A 27,109-nucleotide genomic window follows, 5' to 3' on the forward strand; every position below is an offset into this window, starting at 1 on the left:
CTGGTGCACATGGAATGGATGATTTCAAAGAACTATCCACAATGACTCCAAGATCTCTTTCTTGAGTGATAACAGTTAATTTAGATACCATCATTGTATATGTACAGTTAGGATTATGTTTTCCAATGTGCATTACTTTGCATTTATCAACATTAAATTTCATCTGCCGTTATGTTGCCCAGACACCCAGTTTTGTGAGATCCTTTTGTAGCTCTTCATGGTCTGCCTAGGACTTATCTATCTTTAGTAGTTTTGTAGCATTTGCAAATTTTACCACCTCACTGTTTACCCCTTTTTCCAGATTGTTTATGAATATGTTAAATAGGACTAGGCCCAGTACAGATCCCTGGGGGACACCACTATTTACCTCTCTCTATTCTGAAAACTGACCATTTATTCCTACCCTTTGTTTCCTATTTTTTAACCAGTTACCAATCCATGAGAGAACGTTCCCTCTTATCCCATAACTGCTTATTTTGCTTAAGAACCTTTGGGGAGGGACCTTGTCAAAGGCTTTTTGAAAGTCTATATCCACTGGATCTCCATCTCACGTGCTTGTTGACCCCCTTAAAGACTTCTAGTAGATTGGTGAGGCATGATTTCCCTTTACAAAAACAATGTTGACTTCCCAACAAATTATGTTCATCTATGTGTCTGACAATTTTGTTCTTTACAATAGTTTCAACCAATTAGGAAAAACTTTTTCACTAAGAGGGTGGTGAAACACTGGAATGCGTTACCTAGGGAGGTGGTAGAATCTCCTTCCTTAGAGGTTTTTAAGGTCAGGCTTGACAAAGCTCTGGCTGGGATGATTTAACTGGGAATTGGTCCTGCTTCAAGCAGGGGGTTGGACTAGATGACCTTCTGGGGTCCCTTCCAACCCTGATATTCTATGATTCTATGAATTTGCCTGGTACTAAAGCGAGGCTTACTGGCCTGTAGTTGCCAGGGTCACCTCTGGAGCCCTTTTTAAAAATTGGCATCACATTAGCTATCCTCCAGTCATTTGGTACAGAAGCTGATTTAAATGATAGGTTACAGATGACAGTTAGTAGTCCTGCAATTTCACATTGGAGTTCCTTCAGAACTCTTGGTGAATAACATCTGGTCCTGGTGACTTATTACCGTTTAGTTTATCAATTTGTTCCAAACCCTCCTCTAATGAGGGAGTTATTGTGCCCAGAATTCCTTGACAATATTTTAAATATTTATTGTTTGCAACTTGTGTCATATGTTATAAGGCAAAGAAAAATTCCTTCAAAATACTTCCACGTAATATGTTCAACTAAATCTTGGCAATAAGACGTACGTGATAAACAGTACAACTAAATAAGTAACATTATGTGTGCAGTATACGATAATATTGTATACTATATAAATGCAGAAGTTTATTTTCAAAGTATACCATTATTAAATTGGAGGAATGGAGCTCCATGAGAATCTACTTGGTAATACTGCTACAAATTGAGGACTCATAGGTTCCATTTTGTTGTTGTTGTTGTAAAGGTTTTAAATGCCATTCAAAAGATCAGTAGGAATCATAGAATCATAGAATATCAGGGTTGGAAGGGACCTCAGGAGGTCATCTAGTCCAACCCCCTGCTCAAAGCAGGACCAATCCCCAATCAAATCATCCCAGCCAAGGCTTTGTCAAGCCTGACCTTAAAAACTTCCAAGGAAGGAGATTCTACCACCTCCCTAGGTAACGCATTCCAGTGTTTCACCACCCTCCTAGTGAAAAAGTTTTTCCTAATATCCAACCTAAACCTCCCCCACTGCAACTTGAGACCATTACTCCTTGTCCTGTCCTCTTCTATGATCAAGAATTAAATGACTAGAGAAATTTTTTTTTTTAATTATCAATTGGCTGCTTTTAAGAGAGAATTTACTTAAGTGAAGTTGAAATAACGGTAATCCAAAGAATCAGCGGAGTCTTCGTACAGTATATACGGTGAAAATTATCTAACAGTCTTTGTTTTGCAAAGGCACAGAGGTCACACATTTAGGCCCAGACATCCTGTAGATAGCGTTTTTCTTGTCGTAATGTAGCCAGGGTTTTCATTGCTTCCAATTTGTCAACACCAGCATCAGAGCTTAAAATGTCCACTAAAGTATCATTCACATCTTTAGCCATGTGCTTCGCATCTCTAGAAAAGACAGAGACAAAAAAAATAGTACTTATTAGCAGATTTCTCCTTTCACCGGCAGCCACAGATACAGGATGTTTTTGGAAACAAGCAATACTTTTTAAAATAAAGAAATGCAGAATTTATGTTGGCTTATACCATAGACATTAATTGCTCATGTACTTGGGAATGGTGGCAACAGTAATACCTAAAACAGCTAAGACATGAAGCTTTCAATACATTCAAATGTATATGGAGCAGAAACTCAGATCCACATTTAAACTGGAAGAAAATAATTGCCTTCTGCTGGATGGAATTAGACTTGCTCAAGTGTTTGTGGTTATACTACCCTCTAGTTGCTCAGATACAGAAACAATAAAAGCCCTAATACTACTGACCACTTAGTAGTAGCATAAGAAGCAGACATCTGGTTTTGAAAGAGAAGCTACTAAGTTCTGGGCCCAATGCCACGTGTTCAATTAACTGTTTGTAAGTAATCAGGGATGCATTACAAACAGAGAGATGCTCCCAAAATTCCTGCACCTGCAAGTGTGTTAGATCTCCGTACATAAAAACCTCACACCATAAGGATGTTACCGTTACAGAAAACATTCCCTAAAGTCCCACAAGGGCAGGAAAAGAAGGCTAATGGAATTCTCCAAGGGAAGATACCCCGGGTAGCAGTCTGCTGCTCTGTACCTCCAAACCTACAGAGTGCCAGCTGAAGGGCTGTTATCACATACCTCCATAATTCATTACATGCATATATGTGTATATCTTCCACTTTTACAAGAGTTACACCATTTGCTTGTAGCCTGTCCTATTTTAACTGGAAAACACTACATGAACAAGAAACATTTCTGAAACATTATGGTGAGAACAATCAATAGAGTAGTGGAATACTTGGCCATAACCTAAGAAAAAGATTAAGCTGTAGAGGTGGATGATTAACATTATACCATAAAGTTAACACTCTAAAAAACAGGAATATTTCAGTACAGTAGAACCTCAGAGTTACAAACACTAGAGTTATGAACTGACCAGTCAACCACAGACTTCATTTGGAATTGGAAGTACACAATCAGGCAGCAGCAGAGACAAGACAAAAAAAAAAGTCTAAAAAAAGTACAATACTGTGTTAAACTGCTAAAAGAAAGTAAGGGAAAGCAGCATTTTTCTTCTTCATAGTAAAGTTTCAAAGCTGTATTAAGGCAATGTTCAGTTATAAACTTTTGAAAGAACCACCATGAAGTTTTGTTCAGAGTTACGAACTTCCATTCCCGAGCTGTTCGTATTTCTGAGGTTCTACTGTATTGTAAATGCCAGTTATTTACTTGATGCTACTGCAAGTCTTTCAAACGTCTTCAACAATTTCTATTAAATGCTCCCTCTGTTAGGCATTCAAACTCTAGTCTACTCACCCACATACATAGAAACAACCTCTCTCCTTCAGCAGGACTCTGGCAACCTCTTTAGCACAAAGTCGAATGTTGTCCTGCACATATTTAGTTGGGTTTTTTTCTGCTGCAGCTGGAGGGTCTCTTGAGAAACAAACCTTAAGATGAGTTAATGTGCCATTTTCAACAAAACTTCTGAGCTCATCTCTGAAAGACAATGCAAAAACATTAGAAATCAGTATCCAAAGCATAAATACAAGGTGCAGCAGAGTTCCAATACTACCTACAGAACCTGCCTGAATAAGTAGTCTCTGTCCTGATGTCGGCAGCCAAAAAACAGCCATGTCTCTCCAAATTTCCAGTCCATATGCTCTTCTTGGAGTTTCTGTCTAAATGCACAAGGGAAAAAAGACACATGTACACATAACGTGGAAACCCAGTCTTTTATTCAGTCAGTACTGCAACTATTACACTCACAGATCATCTAAACTCCGAGGACCCGATTCTCATTTGCACTTTATGGCGGCAAAACAGCATAAAGGGGATTTCACTCTAAAGCACTCAGCACTGACTTAACTCTGCTATCACGGAAATCAATGGGAGCTTTGCCATTGACTTCAAAGGGAGAGGAGTGAGGCCAACAATGAGCCCTTTTGAAAATCCCTCCCTACAATCCTGAATAATGAAAGTGAAGGCTATCATCCTTAGTATCTTTCACTAAAAGCATTACACAAATATTTGGGGAGAAAAATCTGCTCAAGCCATTTTCAGCATACTGCATAGCTATCATTTCCAACTTTATAGGAGTAATCTTGGCAATACTAAATCACGGTGAGTTAGTTTTACTGCTAAAAATAATGCCAAAAATAAAAAACTCTGTACTTGGTTTTTATCTGTGACTTTCTGTTTAACTTTTGTTTTAGAAATATTTCATATAATCACTGCACAATTTGGTGTTGAAATTCTATTAACCTTTTAAAGTGAGATATGGAGAGTATTTCAAGATCTAAAGAAACGCTATAGGGATGAGAAATAAACACTAGGTTTGTACAAATGGATTCAGTTAATAACATAAGCACAGATCCAAAGTTTTACTCATCCCTTTAACATAACCTATTTTAAAATATGGCTACCAGAACGCCCTCTCCCTCATCATCTGACTTCCCCTGGTGAAGGGAAGGAAGCAGGGAGGTCCCAAGACAGTCCATACTTGTTCCTACCATATCTAAAACCCTTCATTCGTTATACTCCCACCCAATGACCACTTTTCTCTCCCCTTTACACTTTTCCAATGGCATTGTGGGACCCACCACATCTGGTAGCATCTCTCAAGAGTCCCAATTCCACTTTAGCCAAAGTCAAACCTGCTCTGGGGTAAGGCTTTACCATACCTGCCAAGTTCCAATTAATTCTTCAAGAGACATTTGCCATGGAACAAAAGACATGAGCTAGTTTCTGCCAGGAGACCTGCACAGTAGGATGCTTACCTGTGGGAAAAATCATAGTTTTGCTTCTTTCCCTGAACTTAGCTCTCCCAAATTGTTCTCCCCTTTGGCTAATTCTGTTCCCCTCCTAATTCATTCCCTCCCCACGCTCTCTCTGATGGAAGGAGGCAAAGCAGTTAGCTGCCATTGTTTCACAATAGCCAATGATGGCTAAGAATGGTCACTGCAGGGAAAATCTTGCTGCTGCTGCTCATTATTATTGATTGTGCGTAAGCCAACTGGTAGATGATGTTCCAATGAGGCTGTGAGAAGGCACCAGGGAGCAGAGCAAATGCATGACTCTGGGTAGCCCTGTTTACCAGAAAGATCACAAGTGGACATGTGTCCTGTCGCTGCTAGAAGGGCTTCCTGAATTGGTGTGGGGGAATTGCCTTGCAAAATTCTGATGCTGCTTGAGCTGGGAAGAGGGCCTTGGTTTCCCCCAACAAAAGCTGAAATGCTGCCTAGGGTTGGCAGAAGAGGTGCCCTGGTCTGAAATATCAGATATGAGAAGACAGGGGCAATGAGGGGGACCTGGGATCAGTCAGAGGAAGGGAGACGTCACTGCAGACAAAGTCTTCAAAACGTTTGGATATTTTGGATCAGCTTTTCTAAACATCTGAATTTTCAGGTGTTTAAGAGAACCAAACATTTTAGCTTCACATCTGTTTACCAGCAATACTGTAATGTTTTGGGTGAAGTCACATTAAAATTAAAGCTTTGGAATATCAAACTTTTACCCCAAATCAACAGTCTGCCAGCACATTCTTATGGGTTGGTTTAATTAAAATATGATACACATTTTACCATACACAACTAACAAATCACAAAAAGTACATGTGTATGCAATGCACTATTATTCATCAAACATTTTAAGCTTTCCTTGTTAAGACTTTTCACTGTGATAAAAAGGCTATCACATCATTTGGGACTAATCTCAATTATATAAGCAGTTACCCGCATCCCATAAGAAATACTAATGAGAGAAGTTCTTGGTCCAACACAAACCTACATAAATCACAATTTCACTGACTTTCAGAAGCGGCTGCCAATGCAATCTATGGGCATCTCCATCTGACTAATGTAGACTATGTACAAAAAGAAAACCCAGAATGAAAGCTAGCTTTTTTTTCCTAACACAAAACTCTTCAGAAGAAAGGAACTAAACTTTCAACTCACAAACTACTGTGTTTAGAAGATCAGTCAATAGTTTTAAAATTAAAAAAACCCCCATGGTTACTAACCTTTTGTAACTGTTGTTTTTTGAGATGTGTTGCGCATGTCCATTCCACGTTAGGTGAATCACAAGCAGTACCTCAGGAGGTGGGCTTGGAGTTCACGGACATGCTGACTGCAACACTGCTCTTCTGAACCTAGCATCGTCTTGAACCTGTTGAGTGATGGCATAGTGGGATGCAAAGGGATGCATCAACAGCCAAGTTGCGACCCTGTAGATTGGAACCTGTGCGAGGAATGCTGCTGAAGAGGCCTGAGCACTCATGGAGCGTGCAGTTATGATGACAGGAAGTGGGACCTTCGCTTGTTCATAACATGCCCCAGTGCAGGAGATTACCCAGGATGAGATCCTCTGGGCTGACACTGGAAGTCCTTTCACCCTTTCTGCTAACTGCCTCAAAGATTTGTGTGGATTTGCAAAAGGATTTAGTCCTCTCAATACAGAAGATGAGGGCATGCTTAACATCTAAGTGAATCTGGTGTTCTTCTGAGTTCTTGGGAGGCTTCGAGAAGAAGACTGACAAGAAAATGGCCTGGTTGCTATCAAACTGCAAAACCACCTCTGGCAGAAGGCTGGGTGCAGGCGTACTTGGACTTTGTCCTTGAAGAACACCACAAAAGAAACAACAAAAAAGACAAGAATGTGCAAAGCACCATATTGGTGTTTCTATTCTGTTTAGATCCAGTAAAAAAATAGACACAACTGCACATTATTTTTATTATTGAGTCTGCAAAAAAAACTCTACATAAATAAATTACGATATTTGGACATGTATATTTTGTGTGTTTTTCCTAAAGTTAATTGTTTTAGGAAAAAAACTGTCAGAGCGGCCACCAACAAAAGCTGGTGGCTGCACTCTGAGGCTACCAAAAAAATTGTTGTGAGAACCCCTGCCGTAGTGGATGGCTTCCTACTACCTAGCAAGACCTGGTGAATTTGTTCGAAACAGGCCTGCTCCTCCGGGTTCAGCCATGTAACATCCATGCAGCTAGGGGAAGGGAGTCGAGGTTTGGGTGGAGTAACTGGCTGTGGTCTTGTGAGATCAGGTCTGGACGGAGCGGAGGCGGGGTTGCTATTGATGGATCTAGTAGCGTGCCAAACCACTGTTGGTGTGGCCACACCGGGGCTGTAAGAATAACACTTGCCTTGTCCCATTTGATTTTCAGGAGGACCTTGTGAACCAGAGGGACGGGGGGAAATGCGTAGAACAGGAGTTCTGTCCATGGAAGCAGGAAGACTTCACAGAGGGAGCCTGGGCTGTGCCCCCACAGTGAGCAAAACTAATGGCATTTCCTGTTCTGCTTGGTCACGAACAGATCTATCTGGGGAGAGCCCCACCTTTGGAACATGAACCTGGTGACCTCCGGGTGAAGGGACCACTTGTGGTGAGAGGAAAAGAATCTCCTGAGGTCATTCTCAAGTGTATTCCAGGCTCCCAGAAGATGTGAAGGCTTGAGGTGGATGGAGTGCTTCATGCAGAAGTTTCATAGATGGATGGCCACCTGACACAGGGTGGAGGATCGAGCTCCTCCCTGCTTGTGGATACAGAACATGGCCACGATGTTGTCCGTCAAAGCTTGCACCACCTACCTGAGATCTGAGCAAGGAAGACTTGGCAGCTTAAGCAAACCGCCCTGAGTTCCCTGACGTTTATGTGCAGGGAAAGTTCTTCCTGGGACCACAGGCCCTGAGTTGTCAGGCTGTCCAGGTGGGCTCCCCAACCTAGGACTGATGCATCCGACTCTAGGGACCCTGACAGCTTTGGGGACCACAAAGGGGACGCCCATCATTACTGAACTTGGGTGAGGCATGGACCAGGGATGGAACAGTGACCACCAAGTCCAAATGGTGTCTGTTCGGGAAGTAAACTGAAGCTAGCCACATCTGCAGGGGCCTGAGGCCAAACTTGCATGCTGGACCATGTAAGTGCATGTGGCCATGTGCCCCAGTAGCTTAAGGCAAACTCGACTATTGTAAATGGGTGGACCATGACCTTGGATATCAGGTCCGACAGTCTGGAAACAGGCCTCCAAGAGGAAGGCTCTGGCTTGGATCAAGTTGAGCACTGCCCTGATAAATTCTGTTCTCTAAACGGGAATAAGAGTCCACCTTTGCTGGTTTATCAACAGGCCCAGCGCTCAGAAGGTGGCTTGGACCATGCTGATGTTGTTCTTTACTTGAGCCTTTGAATGACCCTTGATCAGCCAGTTGTCGAGGTATGGGCAGACCTGAATTCCTCACAGTCTGAGGAAGGCAGCTACCACTACCATGCACTTCATGAAGACCCAGGGGGCTGCAGATCTGAAGGGAAGGGCTGTGAATTGGTAGTGAGTTTGGTTTACAATAAACATGAGAACTCTCCTGTGGCCATGAAAGATAAAAATGTGAAAGTAAGTGTTCTTAAACTCGAGAGTGGGGTACCAGTCCCCTGGAACCAGGAAGGGAATAATGGAGGCCATGTGAAACCTCAGTTTCTTGAGATATTTGTTGAGATGACATAGGTCCAGAATGAGTTGAAGGCCCTCCCTTAAATTTTGGGATTAGGAAATATTGTGAATAAAACCCCTTCCCTCATGTCTTGAGGAACCTCCTCCCTGCCCCCCCCCCCCCCCCCCGTAGAATGGTCTGCACCTCCTAGATGAGGACCTGCTCGTGAGAAGGGTCCCTGAAGAGGGACAGCGTTGGGGTGTAGGAAGGAGGGGTGGATGAAAACTGGAGGGCATAGCCAGCCATCCCTGTATTTAGCACCCAGCAGTCCGATGTTATGCAAGACCACACCAGGCGGAAGCAGGATAGTCAGTCCAAAAATCAGGGGGAGGCAGGATCTGAGACGAGAACTGGTATGGCACCCTTGGGCGCATCTTCAAAAGGCCTGTGTGGGCCCATTGGAGTACCCATACAACCCAGCTGGGAAGTTGAGGTGGATGGAAGTGGTTGACGTTGCTGGTAACCTCTCCCTTTATTTAAAAGGGTTCTGTCTCAGAGGTGAAGACGAGAAGTGTGGTGGCTGTTGGGGCCTGAAATGCTTCCTTGAAGTAGATGAAGCATAGAGGCCCAGGGACTCAAGGGCAGGGTGGCCCTTGAGTCCTTCAGGCCATACAGTCTCATGTCCATCTGTCTCAAAAATAATGAGGAGCCTTCAAAAGGGAGATCCTGGCTTGATTGCTGGACCTCGTGAGGGAGATCTGAGGATTGAAGCCAAGAGTATAGCCTTATGGTGACAGTGGAGGCCAATGTCCTACCTGCTGGGTCAGCTGCAACCAGTGATACCTGGAGTGAGGTCCTGGCAACATTCTGACTCTCCTTTAAGACAGCAGAGAATTCCTGCCTTGAGTCATGAGGCAGAGAGTCTCTGAACGCGGACAAGGAGTCCCACAGATTATAGTCATATCTCCTCAGTAGGGATTGCTAGTTTATAGCTGCATATCTCAAACCACCTGTTGAATAAACTTTCCTTCCAAACAGGTCCAGCTTTCTTGCATCGTTTTGTTTGGGGGTAGCACTTGTCTGGCCCTCTTGTTGGCCACTGACACAATGAGGGACCCTAGAGCAGGGTGGGAGTATGGGTACTCGTACCTGTTGGCTGGCACATAAAATTTCTTTTCAGCACTCTTTGAGGTGTGGGGCAGAGAAGGAAGAGTTTGCCACAGGGCCTTGACTGGCCTCATTAATGGGCAAGTTAGGAGTTGCTTCAGCCAGGTCGATAAGGCTGTGGGATGATTCCTTAAACTCCTCAATCTCTACCCCCAGATTAGCTGCTATCAGCTTCAGAAGGTCCTAATAGACCCTGAAGTCGTCCTGCGGAAGTGAGCTCCTCGGCTCAGAGATTGACTTGTCTGGGGAGGAGGCGGCAAAAGCGGCTTGTACCGGAGGAGGGGCTTTTTCCTTTTCCTCAGCCCCAAGAACGTCGAAGGAAGCCACATCCTGAACATCGGTACCGGGGTCGGTACAGGAGTTGGGTCCAGTACTGAGCAGGAAGGAGCGGTAGCCAGCCGCTTGGAAGCCACCAAGTAAGATCAATGGGAGGGGTGACCCAATACCGGGGAAACCCCCAAGGGTTCCAGTAAGGCCACTGCACAGACCACTGTTCACTTGGCCAGGCACTGGGGGGCTGACCAGTACTGACCGATGTCCGGAGATGCACAGAAGGGGTACCGGTGGTGGCCCTTTTGCTGGACATAGCGTTCCACCTCAGATTCAGAGTCCCCACAAGGCAACCACGGTGGAGTGGTACCCCCCTCTCTGTCTCCATTCGGTGCCAAGGATCTGGAGACCAGTGGCACAACGGAGATGGTCACAAAGAGGGTATCAGGCATGGCTTGTGCCCCATGCTTCCTCCTGCTCACAGTCAGTGGAGATGGCAGCTGTCCCATCAGAGTTGGTGGAACCGGGAGTGCCAATAAGTCCCTGTGCTGCAAAGGCCTCAGAGGTTGACAGTACTGTCAATCTGCTGGTGCCATGGTGGCTTCTGGCTGTCAGGAGAGGGTCCCGCACTGGACTTGAAACTCTGGGCAGAGGTGACGGTGGTGCTGTGGGACCATGGATGGAGAAGTGGCCTGGACCAGGTTGCACTCCATTGCCTTTGCCACGTTTGTCCTTCTTCTCCACTGGTGAACGCTCTTTGTCGGTGCATTGCTTTTTGTGCTTCCTCCTCAGCACCGGAGATGGGGAATGGTACGGAGCAGCATGCAGTGCCAGAGGAGTTCGTACCGAGGCTGAAATGCTCAGTGCAGAATTGGAATGGCTTGATGGCTTACATTAGGATAGCCTTCAGTCTTACCTCTCTTTTCCATTTTTGTAAGGGGTCTAAAGTCTTGACAAATCTGGCACTGTTCTCTCATGGGAATTTTCCCCAAACATTCCAGACAACTGGAGCGTGGGTCACTCACAGGCATAGGTTTGCCACAGGAGGCACAAGGTTTGAAGCCCAGAGACTGGGGTGTGCCCAGCCCCAGGGGCAAAAGCAGGGTGGATTTGATTTAAATCAAATTGATTTAAATCACGTCAGGAAGACTTGATTTAATCATGGATATCTACATAAAAGTGCATTCTTGGTGGCTGTTATAATCTTAATACATATTCTTCACAACTCAGAGATAGATGTAGGTTTCATTTTTGGAAGGTACACATTATATATTTTTTAAATTATTTATTTTGAAAACTTTTCAGATTAGTTTTACAGCTATATCAGAAAATGAATGATTGTTTGGTTATTTCATTTACCAAAAGGTAACTGAAGCAGATATTTATGAAGTCATTGGGAGGTGAACTATCTCCAATTCAACAGGTTAATCATTAATATTTGGAGGATTTTCTTGCCACGCTGTATTAGGAGGAGAACATCACCAGACAGAGACATTTAAATTGTTTTATTTAAACTAAAACAACAACGTTATGTATTCTGGATTTTTTTTTCTTTAAACAGCAAACAGATAATATTTTAACAAAACAAGCATATGAATTTTTGAATTTAAAAACATTTAAGTTTTTTAAAATCAGGTTTGCTTTTGTTAAAATTGCTTTTAACTAAAATAGTTAAATGAAATATTTAAAAAACAAAACAAAAATTAAATCGACTATGTCAGCCAGGTCAACATGAGAAACTTAAAATATTGGCTTCTGCAGCTAACTCAGTCATCTTCACCTTCATTTTCTTGTTTGTTCATAATCTGGAAAAGAAAAACAAGCTTTCCTGCTTTTTCAGGTCCCAAATGATTTCTCAATTTGGAATGAATTAGTCCAAAGGAAGAAAATATTCTTTCTACACCACCAGAAGAAGCTACTGCTGTTAAAAGTGATATTATCACTTCAACAGTCTCTGAATCCAAGTGCTTAAGTGAATTCCACCAGTTCACTGGTGTGACTTTTTTTAAATCATCAGCAAACATATATTTCTTGAATGGTTCACCCTTAGCTCTGAAGTTCATTATAGGTGGCATTATGGAGGGATGACTGCTGGATGTCCATGTCATAGCCAACTCCTCTTCTTCAGCAGTTAAGGTTTGACCCTGGTACCAAGTATTGAGAATATTTCCAAGAAAATGAGCTGGAGATAGTGCTTGTCCCATTCTTTTTTTTAATGCTTGTAATTTAACTCTGTCATTGCATATTTCTCTTTAAGATCTCACTCAGTTCCTTCCAAATTTCAACAGCGTCAGCAATAAAACAGCTATTTCCCTGCATTTTGTTCTTGGATACATTTGCAGCATTGTCTGCGTACTAGACGTTTGAATTTTTTTCCCACAATTTGTTATAGCTTTTACTGCTACTTCTTGTAAGTATTCAGCTGTGTGTGCATTTCCTGATGTATCAATTGTTTCTGTAAGGAAGACATTCCCGTCTTCTGTTGTCACACAAGCACATACAACAGGATCATTGCAGACATTGCTCCACCCATCAAGACTCAGGTTAATAATTTTACCCTCTAGACCTTTTGCACATTGCTCAATTTCTCTTTCATACACTTTATCCAGCCTGTGACATCTGCTCTGTTGGGAGAACTGTATCCTGGTCTTAATGACTGAACCATGTTAATAAAGTGTGCGTTCTCAATCATACAGAAAAGAGAGTTTGTTGCATAAACAAACCAGGCAATTTTTTCATCAATTACTACTTTCTGTATTTTTTTTTTAATCACAAACTTATCTATGGTTGTTTCTGGATGATGGCGATATAACTCAAACTATAGAAAATGATGGTGATCTTGAAGGTGGATAGTCTTCAGAATCCTGTATGTTGAGGATGGATTCTTCTAAACAAAATAAGTCAATGCAGTTATTTAATTATTATTACTATACTGCTCATTTAGTATTACTCATTGCATTCACTGATACTCAGTACTACTTTAAAGGTGAAATTGCCTATTTCAGCTATTTTTTTTATCACAACTGTATCTAAAATGATAGTAACATAGAGTAACAACTATATTTTTTGCTCAAACATGAGAAATCAATAATAGTCCAGAACGAAGAGAGGCAGTCCTTAAGAAAGAGGTATGAAATAAAAAAAGTTTACCAACCTGAAGATCCTGCATGTTCAGATGTGTTCCTTTCATCATCTTCAGCGAAGTTTCCTCCTGAGAAGGAACACTTCTCATGATGTTGTTTCATTCGTACAACCAGGCCTTGCATTTCTTTGTTGCACTGTTTTCATTTTGAACGCATGCCTGTCTTACCCACAGGTAGAGGAACTTCATTAAAATATTCCCAAACTGGGTCTCTTTTACGGCCTGCTGCCATTATAGGTTTTCCATTCTAGTGAGAGAATGGTATGGTAGATCTCAAATGAATTAAGGCTACACTCAGAAAGGCCTCAAGACTTCTGGAATATGTTGCTCAAACAGTTTCACTTTTGTTTCTACTGCCTGTCCCTCCCTTCTCACATTTATCTCCAGACTTCTTCTCCCTGTCCAGATCTCTTCCGCCCCCAACAATCTTCTATTCATTGAACTTTCTGAAACTTTTCACTTTTAGAGAGAGGTAAGGGATTGACTCTGTGCACACACATTTGCAGAGGGACAACAGGGTTGAGGTCTGTTAATTCTCACCTCTATATTATTTATTTATTCATTCAAAAACATTTTTGCTGTTAACGAGCATATTATCTCTAGAGACACAAATCCACAGTTTCAGAACTGCAAAACTAAGCATCCCTGATGGTATCTTTTAGACTGAGCACTGAGTCCCATTGGGTAGATAGAAAGATTAACTTAAATAATCTATACAGAAGCCCTTGGAACCCCATAAGATTGGGTCTCTAATCCATGAACTATTGGAACTCATTTACAAAACTTTTCTTAAACATTATATGAATATATTGTCTCATACTACAGAATTAGAATTTATAATCCCTATTCCATGATGAGATATCTTTGAGCTATAATGTGTCTTAATTAAATCTATCTTTAGATAGGTTTTTTCCTCAAAAAGCATTTTATCAAAAAAATCTGATTTAAATAAAAAAATAACAGATTAAAAAAACCCCAAAACATTGATTTTTATCCACCATGGGCAAGAGAGCCCCTCAACAATAGGAGAGAGGGTGTTCTAACTATTTACACTAATACTACTTATACTATATATTTACTAACTATACTTAAAACTAAAACTATAAAACAGAGTACAAAACCACCGAGAAGAAGCCTTGCTGAAGCAAGAGGAGTTGTTCCAGCAACTGTCATGGGCACTAAGAAGGAACAGAGGGTGTGTGGCCCCTAGCATCACTCCTTAATCTGGTGCATGGCACCAGAGGGCGCTAGAGACTGCCTGACAGATACCACTGAGGGAAAATTTTCCAGCAATAGTGCAATGCAGCTCACACATGCCTAATGTGGAATGCACATCAGCAAGCCCTTGAAGAATTTATTAAGCAAAATTTGTGGACTGTCAAAAATAAGATTAAAAACAGAACTGATCAATCAGGTGCAAACAATGTTGGACGGAAGTTTGTGAAATTCAAATAATATTTTTGAGCAAGATCTAGGATTTTTTTATGTGGTTTCAAGATGCTCTTGTTTGGACACTGGGTGTTTATGCATTCCTCAAAACACTGCAGATTTACAGAACTGTGGTATATTTTAAAGTTAGGATCTTAGCAGATGATTAAGCACAAATTCAAAGCACTAATTTTTGTCTGTTTTTAGTATATACTTTAAGCAGTTTGGTTGGAAACACTGACTGGAACTTGAAAAAAGCATGGAGTACACACATTAGTCCCATGATCTTAGCACCAAACTCTCAAGTATAGTCTCAGATCTGACAATAATTGCCTCTGTGCCTTGGGTCAGTCACTTTCCCTCTTTTTCCTTCTGAGTTTTCCCCCATCTTTAAAAAATGCAGATAGTTCTACCTACCTACTTACTGGAAGTATTGTGAGGATCATTTAGTGTGAGTACAGCACTTTGAAGACTAAAAGCAATATATAAGAACTTTTATTATTTATTATTATTAATAGGAATGTGTTCTTCACTATGTTCTACCATAGGTTCCAAAATGTTTAGGGCAATCAAAACATACACAGTCAACACCCAGAGAACCTTCCATACTCACTAAGGGCCTGATTCTGCTCACAATCACAGAAACTTCATGCCCCTCAGGTCTCCTCAGCAACAGAGGCTACTCTGTGTCCTGAGAGAGAATTCCCCTAGCCCCGCCTCCAAAGGGCAGTCATACATAACTTAGGCCGCTGCCTACCTCTTTTCCATTCCCAGAATCTGTCCAGTCCAATTGCAATAAAATGCATTCAAGCTTTGAAAAATGATGCTGGGGAGGCTTACAGCTTGCTTAATGCCATCTGAACATCCCAGTGTGGGGAAATAGATGGGAGGAAAGGGTTAGACTGTGTCCCACATGAAGGATTGATTTAAAGGGGATGTGGAGCCTGAAGACATCATCTTGGCTTTCCGTTCAGAAACGGAGCTAGCTAGAAGACTCTGGGGGTGAGAGGGACCCTTTATCCCTGCCCCGAAGTGGTAATGAGGAGGGGAGGGGAAGAAGCAGAGAGAGCACCATCTCACTCTACAAAGTACATTGCAGCATTGTTGGTTGTTTTGGTTTCTTCCTCACCTATTGATAGAGCTGTGCAAGGAGGGTATTACACTTCATTTATATCTTCTTTGCAGCTTCATGCTGTGGAGTACATCCATTTCCTTTTTCCTTCCTCAGTCTTTTACACACCAACCCAACCTCTCCCAATGCACAGTCACTTCAGATGACCTACGTGCCCCAAAAGATGATGCAAGCCATGGTTAGGATTGGGTGCTAAATATGAAAATTAACACTTAAACTTATATTATTTATCATGTAAAAAAGATGTATGATAAAACTGTCAGTGTCCTAACAGACATTTAAAATGCCTTTCTGCCAACTTTGAAGGCAACATTAACAATACAGAAAAATTTAAATAATTACAGTATTGTGGTACAATTCTGTTATGGTCAGCTCCTCACAGTATTTGGAAGGAAACCTGTCAGCGTGCCACATTTTATAAAGAGTCACAGGAGAGCATAAGGGCACTTGCCAAAGAAAATCTACCAATTCAAATACAGCTTAAAAGGTGAGTGTGAGATTCCTTGGAAATACATATGATGTGTGAAGTCATGTGTGGATGTAGCAGCTTTCACAGTTATGTATCCAGGACTACATCCTCAAATGGCATATATTAGCCTTGCTCCATTGATTTAATGAAGCTCTGCCAATTTATACCAGTTGAGCACCAGAGTCTGAGTCCTCCAGGAAGTTCAGGGAACTCAGACAAAATACAGAAGGCCAAATTCTGCCTTTTATATGCTCATGCACCTTGAAAGAGTACACCTGCTGTCTATACAAGCCACATATAACACTTTGCTCTTACAGAACATTTTTAATCTAAGGATCTCCTGGTATTTTACAAAATAATTAAATCTCACTATTTGTGGGAGCTATAGGTAACGTGAAGTACAGATTGGTTAAGAGACTTGTCCAAGGTCACACAATACATAACAGAACTAGGAATAAAGGCCAGGAGTTCAGGCTCCCAGTCTTTTGTTCTAACCACTGCACACATCCTTCCTCTAATAAAGAATTTATCACTATGTATCAAATGTTATTCCTACAAAGAAGGCATGTGCTATGTTTGAAAGGAAATAGTATTTAAATTCAGCTCAGACGGAATGGGAACACATAAAGCAGTATGATGCCCTTTCACTTTCCCTCAATCACTGTGTACTTTGTGTCCTCTGAAATGTGTGTGTGTCAGACACATTGTAATAATCAGTTTCATTTTGGAAATTTTGTTGACATTTTTGTTAAAAGACTAAATCTGATAAATTTGCTACTCACTAACACTCCAATTCAATAAAGCACTTAAGCCCATGCAAGTGTGTTGCTGAGTAAGGGCCCCAATGCTCATCTACCTTTGCAATATGCTTTGAAATCTACTAGTGAAAAGTGCTTTATAACAGCAAAAGTATTACTACCACCACCATGGGGAATAAATTTAATAAGATCTTTCCAAATGAATCAATCAATAAATGGAAATTAAGGTGGAACTGTTTGAGCATATTGTGTGTGCGTGTGCATCTTAGGTTCTGATAGCATTTTTTTTCCTTTTTGCTGTGATTTTTTTGCTGCTAGGAATGCTCTTTCAAATGATTTTTCTCCTGATCAGAGATCATTCTAGATAAGCTTCTGCTGCAGCATCTAAAGAAAACTGAAGAGAAATTTAATGGAACCTATCTTGCTTCTCCTCCCTGGTTCAAGAGTGGATTGAAGGATAATTGAGATGACATGTTTAAGAGCTACTGACAATGACCACTAGCCCTGACTCATGCAACCACAGCTGTAAACTTATTTAAATCTTTAGATTGAATATACGGACGTTGCAACGTTTAAACCAGCTTTACATTCACAAAACATTTCAGCAGGTCATTATACCCTCTGGGGCTATGGACTAGCATTAAAAACTTAAAATGCCTTGGCTTGTAACTACATAAAAATTTGATTAAACCGAAAAATTCCTGGCTGTCCCAAACAGCCCCTTAACAACAACAGGCTATTGGCATCATTATAATATGTAGAAAATTAGTCACAGCAGCAAATATATTGGCTTGTTAAACAGTACACATTATGATTTTCTTTAGTAGTAATAACGAGAGTAAACAGACAACAAATCCTCTTAAACACCTCTACATCAGCAAATGCAGTTTCTGCCTGTCCCAATTAATATTTTGCTAAGAATTTATTACCCAACAGAAAATCATTTGACATTGCAACAATTCAATTTCATGCTTCACATACAAATACTTACCTAGGCTTTTTTTCCCCATTACTAACACATCACTTACTCTTCCAAATCTCACAGTGTAAATTAAAATCAAAAGCTCTGCATTCATGTTTTAAACCTATAATGTTAAGTCAGAAGCAGGCTGGAAAACTGATCTGCAGAAGTTTGAGTCCAAAACTCTAGTCTTTTCCACCACACACACAAAAGGTCTACAAATCTACTACTTTCCTACAATAACGGAAGAATTGTCTTTATGCACGTTTGAAACTCTTCAGAAATGAATGGGAATTAGTAAGTCAGAATTAGTCTATTGCACATCAGTGCAAAAGAAAAGGGTCCAAGAATATTTTATTGCAGTATTTATAGTATATGAAACAAACCTGCTCCAAAAATAATCAAGCTTTGAGTTGATGGCAATGCACATAAATAACACATGTAAAATAACACTGATCTCCCATGGAAATGTTTACCGTTAAATATTTACTTGTGTCCTCTATTTCTGAAGGTAATAACAAACTTTGTTCAGCAGTCTCCTCTGTGTAATCATACATATCTAAGTAGTGGAGTGTTAACTGTAGATAGGATTATTTATTCTTTATAATGGCTCATATAGTAACTATTCCCACACAATATAACCAGGTGAACAATAAACCACCGCAGAAACAGATGCTGTCTTGCTTCTGTTTTAGCTTAGATAAAGTCTTTAAATGGTGTTTAAATTAAAACAAACTAAAACAAAACAAAAAACAAGTTGATATGACATGTGAAGAAGGGAAAGAAATGAGTTACAAATATGTTATTGAAAGCACTTCTAAAATGGACTCCAGGAAATATTTCCTGGCTCCTTTTCTTACAGAAGGAGAAAAATATATTGGTGACTAATTGATTATAGAATACATATTAATTAGAAAATGGATTGGTTTGAGATAAAGTATTGTGGTGCTCAAGTAAAGGAGCCTGAGTAGTTGAAATGCCAACAAACTAGAATGAGCAAATCTTGAATTATTGGTAACAAAAGGAATGCTGAAAAGACAAAGCACAAACAGAAAGTAAAAGCCGTTTTGGTGTGGGATTTCTTTTGTTAATTATGGTCCTCCTCCTGCAAACACTACTGTTTGAAGGACCAGGGCATCTGTGCATAGCGTATATAATATTTAAAATTTCATTTTACCTTTTGAGCTTCAGAGAACATGCTATTTGATTTCAGTAAGTGAAAAGCTTAAAAAAAACCTGAAGCCAAAATTTAATTACACCATTTAAAAAAAGACAATCAGTACATTTCCACGCACCTCCAGGGCATTCACAGAACCAACTAACTTCAGCCACTGAGCAACATGCGATAAAATCTACCTTTGCTCGCCTTATAAATGGAAGTTGTAAGAAGAACAGAAGGGGAAAGGTCTCCTCTGTACTTGACTGTGTGTTATGGGTACAGGTATAAGTGTACCACTGGTAGATAACCAGAAAGATATGTTGGTGTCCCCTGTCCTAAAGTCATTTAATCACTAACTACTGTATATTTTACAGTAAGGAAGGTTTGCTTTGCCAAAAAAACTGTATATTATACCAATACACAAGTTTATACTGAGTTCCTTATTTTTTGATGGGAGGAGGAAGGAAAGAGAGAAGACAGCCAGCGTAATAAAACAAATTCCCATCTGAACTTATGGAACTATTGCACTTTTAGTGTTTTTAAAAAAGTATGCGGTCTTTGTCTCCTTATAATAAAAAAACTCCAAAAATATGGTCTATAAAATCCATCAGTACACAGAAGCTGCTTATTTCCTCATAAACATGGAGGCTAGTGAAATTACTACTTCTTGACTAACACCACCACACAATTTTTTTTTCCAGATATTAAATCCTATCTTTCGTTAATGTCACAATGTGAAGAAAATGATTTATTACTGATATTTATTTTTGCTGTTTCTGGTATAAGCGAATATCAGCTAAGTATAATTTTTACTGCATATTAAGGTGGATAAAATGCCTCTTTTGTTTCTATTAATATGGTAGAGTGTATGAGTATGATTATAAACTAATATCAGAATAATAAAACAAACTAGGATTATACATCAGATTATTTTACTAGTCAGATAAATTAGACATCATGTACATCATCTCTTTAATAGTATGAACTTCTGTAGTTTGTGCATTTGATGCACTTTTCAACTGTCAGGATTGTAATTGTTCTGTACTTTGCTAAACACATTTTTTTTCAATAGTACATTTAATAAAAGGTGCTGGACTGACTGCTTTGGAGAGTGAATCTGATACTGGAGAAATTCTCCAGTCCATCTTGCATTCCTGACCTCCATTTTGACCAAGCAAGAGTCACTATTGGAAGCTGCAGGTCACATGATATTTCTGAGAATGTGCAATACAAATGTAGATGGAAAGGTCAAAAGTAAGGGAAAGGTCAGATGAGGTAATCATAACTCTGGGGTAAACAATGGCAGTAAGCATGGGTGGAATGTTGGCATGTGTTCAAGAATGTGAGGTAATGTTTGGTACTGAGCATGTGCAGGAAAGATCTGATGATGTCATGCATCTAGAAAGTTCTGACAGGACACTATAAAAGGCAGTGTGTCAGCGGGCAGCCAGGCAGTTAGGAGTGGAGCAGCCGAAGGAGTAGGAACTGAAGAGAACAAAGCAGAGAACAGCAGCAGACCTGAAGAAGCAGCAGTGGCAGCAGCAGCAGAAGTCAGCAGAGTAAGCTTGCCAGTTATAATTATAGTACAGTATAGAAAAGCATAGTATAGTGTTAGTGTGCATGTGTGGGTTAATAAAGATATATGTATGAGTGTTGATAGTGAAAGAAATGTATAAGATTTAAAGCGTATAGAAATTGCTGTCAGCAGCCTGTGACAGATTGGCCATCTGTGATAGGGTGCAACCACTAAGAACCATTTCAACTGTATGTTATCGCGGCTGGGGTGCTCTTTAACTTGTTGAAGGGATTTGTGGTTTTAGATTACTACTGTATTACCCCTGGTCTACACTAGGAGTTGAGGTCGAATTTCGCGGCATTAAATCGATTGAACCCTGCACCTGTCCACACGACGAAGCCCTTTTTTCCGACTTAAAGGGCTCTTAAAATCAATTTCCTTACTCCACCCCCGACAAGGGGATTAGCGCTGAAACAGGTCTTGCCGGGTCGAATTTGGGGTACTGTGGATGCAATCAGACGGTATTGGTCTCCGGGAGCTATCCCAGAATGCTACATTGTGACCGCTCTGGACAGCGCTCTCAACTCAGATGCACTGGCCAGGTAGACAGGAAAAGGCCCGCAAACTTTTGAATTTCAATTTCCTGTTTGGCCAGCGTGGCAAGCTGCAGGTGAGCGTAGAGCTTATCAGCAGAGGTGACCATGCAGAGCTCATCAGCAGAGGTGACTATGATGGAGTCCCAGAATTGCAAAAGAGCTCCAGCATGAACCGAACGGAAGGTACGGGATATGATCGCTGTATGGGCAGAGGAATCCGTGCTTATCAGAACTACGTTCCAGTTTTCGAAAGGCCAAAACATTTGTCAAAATCTCCCAGGGCATGAAGGACAGAGGCCATAACAAGGACCTGAGAGGCAAGCCTACCAGAAAACCGGAGAGGCAAATGGCCGCTCCAGGTCAGAGCCCCAAACATGCCGCCTCTATGATGAGCTGCATTCCATTTTAGGGGGTTCAGCCACCACTACCCCAGCCGTGTTGTTTGACTCCTTCAATGGAGATGGAGGCAACACGGAAGCAGGTTTTGGGGATGAGGAAGATGATGATGATGAGGAGGAGGTTGTAGATAGCTCACAGCAAGCAAGAGGAGAAACCAGTTTTCCCCGACAGGCAGGAACTCTTTCTCACCCTGGAGCCGGAGCCAGTACCACCCGAACCCACCCAAGGCTGCCTCCCGGACCCGCCAGGCGGAAAAGGGACCTCTGATGAGTGTACCTTTTAAAATAGTATTCATGGTTTAAAAGCAAGCATGTTTAATGATTAATTTGCTCTGGCATTTGCGGCTCTCCTGGATGTACTCCCAAAGCCTTTGCAAAAGGTTTCTGGGGAGGGCAGCCTTATTCCATCCACCATGGTAGGACACTTTACCACTCCAGGCCAGTAGCACATACTCGGGAATCATTGCAGAACAAGGCACTGCAATGTATGTTTGCTGGCGTTCAAACAACATCCGTTCTTTATCTCTCTGTGTTATCCTCAGGAGAGTGATATCATTCATGGTCACCTGGTTGAGATAGGGTGCTTTTCTTAAGGGGACATTCAGAGATACCCCTTCCTGCTAGGCTGTTTGCCTGTGGCTGAACAGAAATGTTCCCCGCTGTTAGCCACGGGGAGGGAGGAGGGGTTAGCCACACGGTGAGGGTGGGCAAAATGTGACCTTGTAACGAAAGCACGTGTGCTATGTATGTAATGTTAACAGCAAGGTTTACCCTGAAAGAGTGTACCCACTGTTTTATAAAATGTGTCTTTTTAAATACCACTGTCCCTTTTTTTTTCCTCCACCAGCTGCATGTGTTTCAAGGATCACAGGATCTTCTCCTTCCCAGAGGCTAGTGAAGATTAGAAGGCAAAAAAACGCACTCGCGATGAAATGTTCTCTGAGCTCATGCTGTCCTCCCACACTGACAGAGCACAGACAAACGCATGGAGGCAAACAATATCAGAATGCAGGAAAGCACAAAATGACCGGGAGGAGAGGTGGCGGGCTGAGGAGAATAAGTGGCGGGCTGAAGAGAGGGCTGAAGCTGAAAGGTGGCAGCAGCGTGATGAGACGAGGCAGGATTCAATGCTGAGGCTGCTGGAGGATGAAACTAATATGCTCCAGCATATGGTTGAGCTGCAGGAAAGGCAGCTGGAGCACAGACCGCTGCTACAGCCCCTGTGTAACCAACCGCCCTCCCCCCCAAGTTCCATAGCCTCCTCACCCAGACGCCCAAGAACGCGGTGGGGGGGCCTCCGGCCATCCAGCCACTCCACCCCAGAAGATTGCCCAAGCAACAGAAGGCTGGCATTCAATAAGTTTTAAAGTTTTAAAGTTTTAAAGAGCTGTGTGGCCTTGTCCTTCCCTCCTCCACCACCCCTCCCGGTGCTTCTCTCCTTCACTACCCCTCCCGGGCTACCTTGGCAGTTATCCCCCTATTTGTGTGATGAATGAATAAAGAATGCATGAATGTGAAGCAACAATGACTTTATTGCCTTTGCAAGTGGTGATCGAAGGGAGGAGGGGAGGGTAGTTAGCTTACAGGGAAGTAGAGTGAACCAAGGGGTGGGGGGTTTCATCAAGGAGAAACAAAGAACTTTCACACCGTAGCCTGGCCAGTCATGAAACTGGTCTTCAAAGCTTCTCTGATGCGCACTGCACCCTCCTGTGCTCTTCTAACTGCCCTGGTGTCTGGCTGCGCATAACCAGCAGCCAGGCGATTTGCCTCAACCTCCCACCCCGCCATAAACATCTCCCCCTTACTCTCACAGAGATTGTGGAGCGCACAGCAAGCAGTAATAACAGTGGGAATATTGGGTTCGCTGAGGTTTAACCGAGTCAGTAAACTGCGCCAGCGTGCTTTTAAACGTCCAAATGCACATTCTACCACCATTCTGCACTTGCTCAGCCTGTAGTTGAACAGCTCCTGACTACTGTCCAAGCTGCCTGTGTATGGCTTCATGAGCCACGGCATTAAGGGGTAGGCTGGATCCCCAAGGATAACTATAGGCATTTCAACATCCCCAACGGTTATTTTCTGGTCTGGGAAGAAAGTCCCTTCCTGCAGCTTTTGAAACAGACCAGAGTTCCTGAAGATGTGAGCGTCATGTACCTTTCCCGGCCATCCCACGCTGATGTTGGTGAAACGTCCCTTGTGATCCACCAATGCTTGCAGCACTATTGAAAAGTACCCCGTGTGGTTTATGTACTCGCCGGCTTGGTGCTCCGGTGCCAAGATAGGGATATGGGTTCCGTCTATGGCCCCACCACAGTTAGGGAATCCCATTGCAGCAAAGCCATCCACTATGACCTGCACATTTCCCAGGGTCACTACCTTGATATCAGCAGATCTTTGATTGCGTTGCCTACTTGCATCACAGCAGCCCCCACAGTAGATTTGCCCACTCCAAATTGATTCCCGACTGACCGGTAGCTGTCTGGCGTTGCAAGCTTCCACAGGGCTATTGCCACTCGCTTCTCAACTGTGAGGACTGCTCTCATCTTGGTATTCATGCGCTTCAAGGCAGGGGAAAGCAAGTCAAAGTTCCATGAAAGTGCCCTTACGCATGCGAAAGTTTCACAGCCACTGGGAATCGTCCCAGACCTGCAATACTATGTGGTCCCACCAGTCTGTGCTTGTTTCTCAGGCCCAGAATCGGCGTTCCACCGCATGAACCTGCCCCATTAGCACCATAATGCCCACATTGCCAGGGCCCGTGCTTTGAGAGAAGTCTGTGTCCATGTCCTCATCACTCTCGTCACTGCACTGACGTCGCCTACTCATCCGGTTTCTCTTTGCCAGGTTCTGGCGCTGCATATACTGCTGGATAACGCGGGTGGTGTTTAATGTGCTCCTAATTGCCAAAGTGATCTGAGCGGGCTCCATGTTTGCCGTGGTATGGCGTCTGCACAGAAAAAAGGCGTGGAACGATTGTCTGCTGTTGCTCTGATGGAGGGAGGGGCAACTAACGACATGGCTTACAGGGAATTAAAATCAACAAAGGGGGTGGCTTTACATCAAGGAGAAACAAAAACAACTGTCACACAGAATGGGCACCTCAAGGATTGAACTCAAACCCCTGGGTTTAGCAGGCCAATGCTCAACCCACTAAGCTATCCCTCCCTCTGCTATTTCAGGCAGGACTGAATCTCCATTAAAGTTTTCAAGGTGCCCCTGACATACCTCACCAGAACGATTGTCGGCCGTTGATTTCACGGAGGGAGGGAGGGACGGGGGAGCAAATGAATACAAAACAAATGTGGTCTATTTCTTGTTTTGATCCACTCCATCTATCTTTTACATCTTTGGCAGGCAGCAGACGGTGCAGTAGGACTGCTAGCCATCCTCATCTCCCGCCTGCTCACCGTAAGATGGTACAATAGGACTGCCTGCAGGACTAAAGAGAATGACCTGGTCGAGTCACTCCTAATTTAGTCCCTGCACCCATGTCTGCCCAGGCGCTCCTGACCAACCTTACCAAGGCGGCCAGGAGCACCTCGGACACAATGACGATGGTTTTCAGGCCTATTGCACCGTCTGCTGCCACAAGGCAATGGGTTGCTGCTGCTGTGTAGCAATGCAGTACTGCGTCTGCCAGCACCCAGGAGACATACGGTGACAGTGAGCTGAGCGGGCTCCATGCTTGCCGTGGTATGGCGTCTGCACAGGTAACTCAGGAAAAAAGGCGCGAAACAATTGTCTGCCTTTGCTTTCACGGAGGGAGGGCCTGACGACACGTACCCAGAACCACCTGAGACAATGTTTTTTGCCCCATCAGGCATTGGGATCTCAACCCAGAATTCCAATGGGCGGTGGAGACTACGGGAACTGTGGGGCTACTCACAGTGCAACACTCAAGAAGCCGACGTTAGCCTCGGTACTGTGGAAGCAGTCCACCGAGTTAATGCACTTAGAGCATTTTGTGTGAGGACACACAATCGACTATATAAAAACGATTTCTAAAAAACCGACTTCTATAAATTCAACCTAATTTCGTAGTGTAGACATACCCTTAGAGATTATTGCTTATACTAATCCAAAAATGCCTTGTTTTGGAAAAAAATACTGTTTCTGTCAATCATTTATTGGAAGGCTGTATCCATGTCCACCAGGTATTTCCTTAGCTATCCTGGAGACCCATACTTTAGGAAAACAGATTGGTTAATAAGTGGGTTGTTTTTAGGAAACCCTTAGTAAACACAGGAGAGGGCAATAGGTGAGCTATTCTGGGGATACCCTACATCTGTTTTCGGGGTACAATGCCCTTATTCATCCGCAGAACAGGAACTGCAGGAGCATTGGTATATATCCCCAAAATTTTTGCTCACGTGCTTCAGCCATCACCTGGTGGGGCCTCTTGGGGTTTGTCTACACAGCTAAAAAACACCCACAGCAATGAGTCTCAAAGGCCAGGTTTACAGACTGGGCCTCATGCTACGGTCCTAAAAATAGCTGTTTAGATATTTGGGTTTGGGCTGGAGCTTGAGTTCTAAAACCACTCTCTTGGACTTCACAGCCTGCGCCCGAATGCTTACACAGCTATTTTTAGCGCTTCAACACAAGCCCAAGTCTGTGGACCTAAGCTCTGAGACTTGCTGCCTTAGGTATTTGTTTTGCCATTTAAACATACCCCTAGAGTCAGCAGGGATTCCAATTTCCATGCCCATTCAATACATGGCCTCTTAAATATGACTGCCAGAAAGGCTGTCAAAAATTCCATTTGCCGTTTTAAGTTTTGTGATGTGGACTCTTGTTCTGAAGGACATGAACTGAGACTACTAATTCATTTCTCTTAGATCAAACAACAGCACAGTAACAACTTTCAATAACTATTGACCTCTTCTGGACTCCTACTAGAGACTCAGAAATGAAAGATTTTGTTTCTTCTTATCAGTCCCTTGAACCATCCACCTCCCCCTATATCCAGCACATTTATGTGAAAACAGAATGTGTTCCATGAATTTAGACACTATGAAAATTAAAATAAAATTGTTTCCAACAAAAGCCCTAGTGATGATGTAGTACAGAGGCGGGCAAACTTTTTGGCCTGAGGGTTGCATCGGGTTGCATCGGGTTTCTGAAATTGTATGGAGAGCTGGTTAGGGGAGGCTGTGTCTCGCCAAACAGCAAGGCATGGCCCGACCCCCGCCCCCTATCCAAACCCCCCGCTTCTCGCCCCCTGACGGCCCCCCCCGAGACTCCTGCCCCATCCAACCCCCACTGTTCCCTGACGGTCCCCCAGGGACCCCTGCCCCATCCACCCCCCCTCCGCTCTCGGTCCCCTGACCACCCCTGGACCCCCCCACCCCTAACTGCCCCCCGCCACCCCATCCAATCCCCTCCCTCCTTCCTGATTGCCCCCCTGGGACCCCTGCCCCATCCAACCCGCCCTTCTCTCTG

The 27,109-nt window shown here is 42.7% G+C and overlaps 1 protein-coding gene across 5 annotated transcripts in view; it reads right to left on the bottom strand.

Annotated features, from left to right (window-relative positions):
* Positions 1 to 1,734: 1,734 nt before the first annotated feature.
* MTRR (5-methyltetrahydrofolate-homocysteine methyltransferase reductase) overlaps positions 1,735 to 27,109 on the bottom strand; it is a 116,844-nt gene continuing 91,469 nt past the window's right edge. For all 5 annotated transcript variants that reach the window (XM_074945059.1, XM_074945060.1, XM_074945061.1 and 2 more), the window contains 3 exons: positions 3,820 to 3,912; positions 3,548 to 3,730; positions 1,735 to 2,147 (listed from right to left, as the gene is read on the bottom strand). In XM_074945059.1, coding sequence (XP_074801160.1) covers positions 2,003 to 2,147; positions 3,548 to 3,730; positions 3,820 to 3,912 — 421 coding nt within the window. In that variant the 3' untranslated portion in view covers positions 1,735 to 2,002. The remainder of the gene's footprint in view (positions 2,148 to 3,547; positions 3,731 to 3,819; positions 3,913 to 27,109) is intronic.

The sequence above is a fragment of the Natator depressus genome, chromosome 2, assembly GCF_965152275.1.
Source record: "Natator depressus isolate rNatDep1 chromosome 2, rNatDep2.hap1, whole genome shotgun sequence".
Lineage (NCBI taxonomy): Eukaryota > Metazoa > Chordata > Testudines > Cheloniidae > Natator > Natator depressus.